Here is a 9,056-nt window from a genome sequence, read left to right on the forward strand (position 1 = left end):
ATGGCTATTAGTTATCCATAAAAATATTTTGTGTGGCCCCCTCTTCTAAAAGTCAACATCTAAGTAATTTGGAACAAGTCAACAGACTTGGGGGAGATGATCACAGGCCAAATTTCAGCAGCAAAAGCTTCCTGGCCAGTTTATAAACGTTCGAAAATACTGCTGGCACGTGCAGAGGAAACGTTATCCTCTGTGCTTAACACTTCTCCAGTCAGCTCTGGAACGTGATATGTAAAATCGTCAAACTGCAAGAAAGCCGTCGGTTCTAAACTTTTGTGAGGCTTAGTCAACAGATCTGGCACTCACTCTTTTCTAAAAAGCCAGCTCAGAGAAAAGCTGAATAAAATATGCATTTCCAGCACAACATCTTACAAGTTTCTTCTCTCCCTTAACATTTCACTTCGTCTCATGTTTCCAAATTAGCTGAAATACAATCTACTTAGAGATCAAAGAAATGGTGTCAGAGAAATAATCATGTCTCTTTAACTGTTATTAGGAGCTGAGGTAATGTTATCAGGAGAAAGTCATTTTCTAGAAGGTTCTGCATATGATACAGCCCTCGTTTGGGGGAGGGGAAGAGATTCCAGGCTCCCCAAGACCCTCACATACAGTGTAGTGAAGCTTGGGATGAGGGGGACCTTCATTCGAGCTCGACTCTACCAGGGGCCAGGTGTGTGATCTTGAGCAAGCTCCTTCCCCTCCCGTGTCTCAGGGCTGTCAAATGTGAAACGGGAGTGACAACTCTAGTGCCAGGTGCATAGGGCTTTATGGGGAGTAAGGAGATAAGGCCTGAGCCTGGCTCTGTAAACATGCAATCACCCTTATTGCCTCTGATTTAATATCCGTTGCGGCATCTGCACACCCTGGGAATGCGACAGGCTGGGTCTTTCCCCCAGTACTCCACTTGTTCTCTCTACCTCTGCCCCTATGATTTTAACTCATTGGCTTTTATTTATTTATTTTTTAAATCCTTTATTGTTTAAAGTGTTACACATGCCTCCTTTTAGTTTATTGGCTTTTAAGTCTACTTGGTTCTTTGACATAATGGGTGGCCTTATGTCCAGGAAAAACATGCATGAAGCAAACTATGGAAAAGGTTGGTCTGAAGAACACCTATCCCATTGGCCTATGAAAACGCTGGATAGGAGTCACCCTCTGAAACTTCAAAAACTACACATCCATTATTAGCAAAGTTCCTTGGAAGAATGAGACTTTGTCAAAAACAAGGGCGTGGTTAGCAACAGAAGAGAGGAATGGAGCCAACAGCCAGGGGCAAATTTACTCAGTCCTGGGCAGAGCACAGGCGCCAGCGGACCAGATGAATGCCCACCCCAACACCAGCTGCCTGTTTACTCCGGTAAGTGAGCCTCAGCTACCTCTTCTCTTAAATAGGGAACGTGATGGCGGTCTTCCCTGCCACACACAGAGTCTTGAAGGAACAAATGAAATGACATCCTGAAAGCCACAGTAAGTCATGAATAGCAGTAGAGGCTGAGCCATGGGGGTGTGAGGGGAACCCTGTACTCTGGGAGCGGGGAGGGAGGGCCAGGGGAAGGGACTCCCAGCCCGCGGATGGGAAGAAGGAAGCAGGCGTGGAGGGCGGAAGAAGAGGCAAAAGTGGGCATCAGAAAAAGGCTCAGGGGTGGGAGGTGGACTCGCTACCTGACACTGGCCCCTGGGGCCAGCTGCCCACCTGTGCTGCATTCTTCCCAGAACAACGAATGAAAGTCTACTATAGTCATTGAAGAAATAAAAATCTGAGATACAGAAACTGTGGGTGCCCTCCTGGACACCACCACACCCACATCCTGGCCCCAGGAGGCGAGCTTTAGAAGGATTTCATTTCTCCCACATACAGAGCACAAGGGAGTTACTGAACACAAATGGGAACTCAAAGATACTCTAATCTCCTCCCCTCTGGCTCCATGCGAAAGCGGAGCAGGCTGAACCCCCAAAGCCAAGGGAGAGGAGTGAGAAGCACTCGGGCCTGTAATTCAGGAGGATTTAGGAAGTCCAAGTTCTACACCCAGGATTGCTGCTGGTCACTGACCTCTCTGTGCCTCAGTTTCCCTGTGCCGATGTATGGATACTGGTGTCAAATGGCCCCTTCCCACCCTGGCATGGTCTGGCTACCGGGCACTTCTCATTGGTGAGGATGGTTGAAGGGTCGCAATCGGGGAACGAAGCCTTGGAATGGAGAAAGACTCTAACGGAGGTGCCAAGAGCAAAAGTGTGCGGGAAAGGGAGAGAGAGGATATCCGTGCCTCAGTGAGAACTGGCTCTGATTCTGGGAGGCCACTCCGTGGTCCAGGGAGAAATGCCAAGAAGCATTTCTGGGATAGGAAGACTCCATGCCAAGCTCTTTGAGCATCAGGGCTGTGTTCGTTCATCTTTACCACCCAGTGCACCTGACACAAGATGAATAATTGACTGAGTGGAATCTGCTCAGGGAGCAGAAATATGAAGCTCCAATGAAATGTTATCAAAATCGACCAGTGATGAACAACAAAATCCTACGTGGCTCGGCAACAGCAGGATGTGGTGGGAAGGTGGGTTTTACTGCCTCGCAGAGAAGAGCAAGTAAATAATCAAAGACGCAGAAAACAGGATCTCTTTCTTGTTTCCTACAGGAAGGGTGGTAATAGTTGCAAATATATAGAGGAGCTTTGCAGGTAAGAGATGCAGTTCAAGTGCCACCCATGTCCCCGAAGTAAAAGAAAATGGGTTATTTAAAAACAAGATTGTGGCCAGAGAAAAGCAAACACGTCTCGTTGTCAGTGATCAAACCACTTTTCTTAAAAAAGAAAAGAAAAAGCCATTATTTAATTGTGACCTTTCCCAAATGTAATTCTCTTGACTATTTCATTATCAGGATTCACAGAGTGAATAAATACTCTTTATATTAATAAATACCACAATGGAATTTTTTTTAACGCCTCAATTCTTTGTTTAAACATTCAGATTTCTTCCTCAGGGATAGCAAAAATGTATGCTGCTCATTATTTCTACAATCAGGTCACTTTGGCTAAATAAACATCCTGTTTTTAAAATAGAAATTAAGCATTTAAGGGCTCTCAAGGGTTATTCTTACTGACATCTTCTCCATGCAATCCAATGAACCCAAGGATAATAAGATATGCAGTAATTATAAGATGTCTGGCCAAGAGACGTTCTTCCGTGTGTAAATATTTTATGGAGTCAGCACCACGCAATGGCACCTACAGAGTAAAATATTGCCTCTGGGAGCCCTGGGGAATCTTAACCACTTCTCATTAATCAGCCCCTCTTACTTTGTGTACCTAAAACAGTGTTTCAAGAGATCAAAAGCCATTAAAAAATGAAAACATCCCTGAAAGATGGTATTAACACTATTTACTAAGAGGTAGCATTACTGAGGTTTCAAATGCAACATGCACGATAATCAAAAAGCTTACCTCGATGACCTGTTGGGGCAGAAGCAATGAGTATAAAGCGAAATCATCAGTTACATCCACTCTACTAAGTTGTTACAAAGAGACTCCATTTTACCTCGTTCTCTGGGGTGGGAGATGGCGTTACAGAACTAAGCGAGCCTTTCCTAGATCCCTGAAGGTCTGCTGGGATGGAGACAGGGCGCTCCCACTGTGTCGTTCCTGTTGGTATGTGCCAGTAATAGGTCCCAGCAATGTCATTGACTCTTTTCCAGCCAGGAGGCAAATCCGGGTCGGTCTGAAATGAGTGATCACTCCATACATCTGCTGGGAAATGGAAAAAAAAGAGAGGGTTTTGTTAAAAGAGGAAACAAATTACAGTCTTCCAAGTTTAGTACCAACAGTCAGGAGAATTCCATAGACAGACGTGTCCAGAGCCCAATAGAGAAGAGCCACAGCCATCCAACAGACACAGAGCATGGTAAAAGGGTGATACGGAATAAAACAAGGGAAGAACTGGAAAGGAAGGATGATGTTTGAGAATCTACTAGTATATATGTAAAAGGCTAATATGCTAAGTGTCTGTCCAGGTAATGACGTCATGTGGCAACGCCAGACTTCCTCTCCCTAGTGAATAGCCTTCTTGCAGTTTCTTCAGCCCAGGAACATGACTTGCTTTATAGCCAGGTGGAAACATTTACACTTTAACCAAATGTCTGTGAAGCGTTTTCCCATGCCTCATCTCATTTGATCCTCACCGAAGTCCTGGAGTAGGTAGATAGGAGACGCGGTGGAATCCTATTTTCTTTCCATTAGCTGGAAAATGGAGACTTAGAAAACTTAGAAACTTGACTTGACTGAAAAGAAGAAATGGTGAACCTTGAAAATGACTTCAGGTTTTCTCACTGTGCAGAATATAGTCAAACACTGCTGCAGTTCTACATTTTACCCTTTGTTCTCCCTGTGTGATCTACACTAATAATCCGCTTCATGCTGATATTTGATGCTGTGTTGCTGACAATTACCTGAAAGAGAAGTTGGGGTGCTTCACTGGGCTGGAAAAAGTTTAGCTACATCAGAAAGCAGGTCTAATTAAGCAAATTTATTCTATATCTATAAAAGGCTAAGTTGACTAGCGCATGCGCAATACATATAAAGCTCTTGTTGGTGTCAATCACACGTGTGTTTCCATCTGTCATTGTCGGTCGTGAATTTGGTTGACACTTCTATTATAGAGAAAGGGCGAATAATGATATTAAAATATTTCTTCTAATTAATTTCCTTTCAATGTGCACAAATTCATGCACCAGGCCACTCGTCCTATATAATAAAAGCCTAATATGCAAATTGTTCAACCAGGATTTCAACCGCTCACTATGACGTGTGCTGACCACCAGGGGGCAGTGTGGAACATGGCAGACATCAGGGACACGGTGCTGGCAGCGGGCAGCAGTGGAGGTGCCGCTGGCCCCAATGGGCCCTGACGAGAGCGGCACCATAGCAGGATGGTGCAGCAGGTGAGCAGGCAGCGCCAGGCCAAGGCAGGTGTGAGCAGGGGTCCAATCGCCCTGCCAATTGCCCTGTAGACGGCAACCAGCTGCTGGCAGGCCCTGCTTGCCTGATCGGGGCCAGGCCCTGGGCTGTGCTGGGGAACAGGGGGTGGGTGGCGATGGCCAACCTCCCACATTGCCTGTGCATGGGCTGCAATGGAGGTGCAGTGAGAATGTGGGGTGACCACCAAGCTCGCTCTCACACCTCCTGCTACCCTCCCCTGGGATACCCAGGGCTTGTGAGCCAAGGAAGTCCCCACACTTAGGTGCCAGGTGCTCATGAGGAGGCTGCCCTGCACCCATACGGTCTCTTCTGAGTGAGCTGGGCCGCAGCCACTGGGACCGCAGGGCCCCCTATGGGTTTGCACAGGAGCCGGTCTGTGAGGCCGGCTGGGAGAGAGCACACTGCCCATCTGCCTTATGTGTGGCACTGCTGGGTGGCCCAGAGGCCCACGCTGTGCCCCGGCCCACGGCATCTGGCCACGCTCACTGCATCTCTGCATGGGGACTCGGGTGCCATCACTCAGGCGGAGGGGACAAGCGGGGGGCCCAGAGGTCAGCTGGGACCTGCCCTTCCACTTCAGATGCTTGTGCTTCGAATGCTGGCCAGGCCTAGGGACTGCACCCATACATGAATTTCATGCACTGAGCCTCTAGTATTTATATAAAGGACCCACTCACTATCAAGTTATCCAACACCTCCAAGAATCCTATGATCAAATCAAGGCTCTATTTGTTGTTAGGTGCCGTTTAGTCGGCTCTCACTCCTGGCGGCCCTGTGACTGAGTGATGTCCACAGTGTCCTGTCCTCAACAGCTCTGCTCAGCTCCTGTAGACACAGACCTGTGGCTTCTTTCATGAAGTCACTCCATATTTGGACTTCCTCTTTTCCTGCTGCCTTCTATTCTTCCAGCATGCTTGTCTTTTCTATAGAACCCTGCCTTCTCATGATGCGCCCAAAGCAGGACAGTTTCAGTTCTGTCATTTGTGCCTCCTGCGATGTTTCAGGCTTACCTTGCTCCATTATCCAGGTTTAATGACCTAGGTGAAATGTACAAGTTATGCACAAAATCTATTGAATCCATTTATAAATTCTTAGTAAGATTTACTGCCTGATATCCTATAACCTTCCCAGCAATGAGTACAACTTTTATTTCCTTTTAACCACTTTCTATAAATGAATACTGTATTTCTATCTTTTAATAACTCCTCCCATTTGATATAAATATATGCACAGTAGCAACACTTTTTATAAAACTCTAGAACTCTAAATTGCACAAAGAAGACTCTCAAGGAAGACGGCCTGGGAAAGCTTTGATATTCAGGAAGGGACCAGGCTGACTATAAAACCAGGCCAGTAATATACACACATAAAGTCACAGGGTGTGAAATACGACAGAGGATGGTGGGGACTGTGGCAAACTGGCAAGCATGTGCAAAGTCCAAAGGCGTTCAAATTCAAGAAATTATTTTTAAACCCGGTAGGGGAGGTGGTAAATAAAATAAATCAGCCATTCCCTGATGTGTAATCAGCCATATCCCTATGTGAATATTTTATAAGTTTACTAAATAGCTATTTGCTTTTTGAAAATCTCATTCTTGACTTTTTTTTTTGAGTTGAATCTGAAATGGATTAAAGTGCTAGAGAAGACAGGAGAGGGAAGAGGAACAGAATAAGAAATTCACAGAGGCAGAGGCACAATGGAGGAATCACAGGCAGCCCATCACTGCAGGCAGGTAGAAAAACTTAAGAAACTTGAGCTCTGAATCTGGGGATCACTTTATTCTAAGGATCAGGTCCTTTTCTCGGTGGCCATTCAGAAAAGGCTGGAGTGAAATGCAAATGAGAAAGCCTGTGGGCCTTGCTCTGTGCAAATGTCACTGCATCACATGGGCAGGCGGCGGGGAGGCTGCCACAACCACCACAGGAAAGAAAGAAGCGAAACAAAGAGGTTGATTAAGACTATGGGCACAGATGTACATTCATGAGGCTGTTTGGATCCCAGCATTCACTTTCTCATTTAAATCTGCCAGAGGCAAAACTGCCACTTGTCTCAAATTATGATGGAACTTCCCTGCAGGAAATTAAGCATGATTAAATAATTTCAAGTTACCCAAAGTCCAAACAAACATGTGCATAAACTCCTTTGTCCTGTGTTGGTTTTAGGAGGTTGTTTCTGCAGTTACATTGTTTTCAGCATCTCAACTGAGACAGGACAGGTAAATACATGGGTCTGGGGACCGTGGAAAAAAAGATCAAGGGTGTTCCCCTGTCCCATTCCAGTGGCTCCAAGACCAGCTCTGGGGCTAGAAACTGAAAGGACATAAAAAGGCTACCCGTTACCACTTCTGGGGTTTCTGAGGTCTGCTGGCCTGCGTTTACACATTTATCCTAGCTTCCTCTACAGCTGGGGCATTAGCATAGCTGGAGAATAGCTACAGACAGAGCACTAGCACAATATGAAATTACTAGAGGCCCAGTGAACAAAATTTGTGCATGAGTAGGGTTCCTAGGCCTGGCTAGCGATCAGGGCCGATTGGGGCCTTCTGGCTGCCGGCCGGGGACTTCCTTTCCTGGCTGCCAGCTGCCGGCCAGGGCCTTCCTTCGTTCTGTGCCACCCCCTGATGTGTTCAAGCACATCATAGTGAGTGATTGAACCCCCAGTCTCCCGGTTGAACTCCCGAGAGGATACTTTGCATATTAGCCTTTTATATAGATAGATGCCAGACTAAGGACAGAGACCAAGGTCAATGGCCTTCAGGTTTGGCTGTGTGAGGAGATACCTCAAGGGCAAAATGAAAGGAATTGTGGGTTGCAGGGCAGGAACTACCAAAGCACATCATAGTGAGTGATTGAACCCCCAGTCTCCCGGTTGAACTCCCGAGAGGATACTTTGCATATTAGCCTTTTATATAGATAGATGCCAGACTAAGGACAGAGACCAAGGTCAATGGCCTTCAGGTTTGGCTGTGTGAGGAGATACCTCAAGGGCAAAATGAAAGGAATTGTGGGTTGCAGGGCAGGAACTAACTGGGCTGTTCTGTCTTTAACCAGACCCACCCACTTATATTTGTTTTATATTCTGAGTTTCTGCTGAGATTCCATTGGAATAAAGAAAGGGGGGAGGGGAGTGATTCTGTTGGTAAAAATTGATGATGGTGAAATGATGATGATCGAGGAAGTAAGGTGGGCACATCTACACTATGGTTAACAGTTCCAGAACCACTTACGGAATCCCTTCCACATCATCCCACGCTGGCTGTAAGGGGTGTAAGCCCTGTGAGGGCAAGTAGACCTCATGCTGGTCTTGTTCACCATCATATTCCCAAGAACTAGCACAACTGGTATTCACTAACATTGAGCTGGATGGATGGTGAATGGATAAATGGATGGATACATAAATGAATGGACGGGAAGCAGAAGGAATAAAGAAGAAGGGAGAAATGAATGAATGAAGTCCTTGAGTAACGGGGATTTGGAACTTGGCACTTAGCAAAAGAGGGATTCTGAGGAAATGAGTTCTGTGCAAGTTCACCAAAGGGAGCAACTCCCCAACCCACAGGGATGCTAGTTTCTGGTTAGACCAATTTCTCCTTCCCTGGATGGTGCACGTGAATGTTCTTATGTATAAAAAGAAATGCAAAAGGAAATTTTGGGAAGAATTCTGGGCTGGAAGTCAACAGACTTTGAGCTGAGAATTCTGGGCTGGAAGTCAAGAGACTTTGAACTGAGATTTTGTTTGTTTCTTTCTTTTTTAATATATTTTTATTGATTTCAGAGAGTAAAGGAGAGGGAGAGAGACAGAAACATCAATGAGGAGAAAGAATCATTGATAGGCTGCTTCCTGCACAACCCACACAGGGGATTGAGCCCAAAACCCAGACATGTGCCCTGACGGGAATTGAACCGTGACCTCCTGGTTCATAGGTCAACGCTCAACTACTGAGCCACGCTCGCTGGTTTTTTGTTTTGTTTTGTTTTGTTTATCGATATATTCAACAAGGAAAAACACAAAACATGTCTTCTGGGGCACCACAGCCCTACTATACTTCATTGTGTTTCATTGTCATAGCCCCAATTTGTTTTGTAGTTTTT

General features: G+C 45.9%; 1 protein-coding gene across 13 annotated transcripts in view; it reads right to left on the bottom strand.

The window, feature by feature from the left end:
- Nucleotides 1-9,056, bottom strand: part of APBB2 (amyloid beta precursor protein binding family B member 2) — a 263,046-nt gene that overhangs the window by 93,616 nt on the left and 160,374 nt on the right. For 8 of the 13 annotated variants that reach the window (XM_006759325.2, XM_015561039.1, XM_015561040.1 and 5 more), the window contains one exon: nt 3,529-3,737. In XM_006759325.2, the coding sequence (XP_006759388.1) occupies nt 3,529-3,737 (209 nt within the window). The remainder of the gene's footprint in view (nt 1-3,528; nt 3,738-9,056) is intronic. The other 5 variants (XM_015561042.1, XM_006759326.2, XM_006759320.2 and 2 more) reach the window with 1 other exon arrangement.

Source organism: Myotis davidii, unplaced genomic scaffold (genome assembly GCF_000327345.1).
Source record: "Myotis davidii unplaced genomic scaffold, ASM32734v1 scaffold235, whole genome shotgun sequence".
NCBI lineage: Eukaryota > Metazoa > Chordata > Mammalia > Chiroptera > Vespertilionidae > Myotis > Myotis davidii.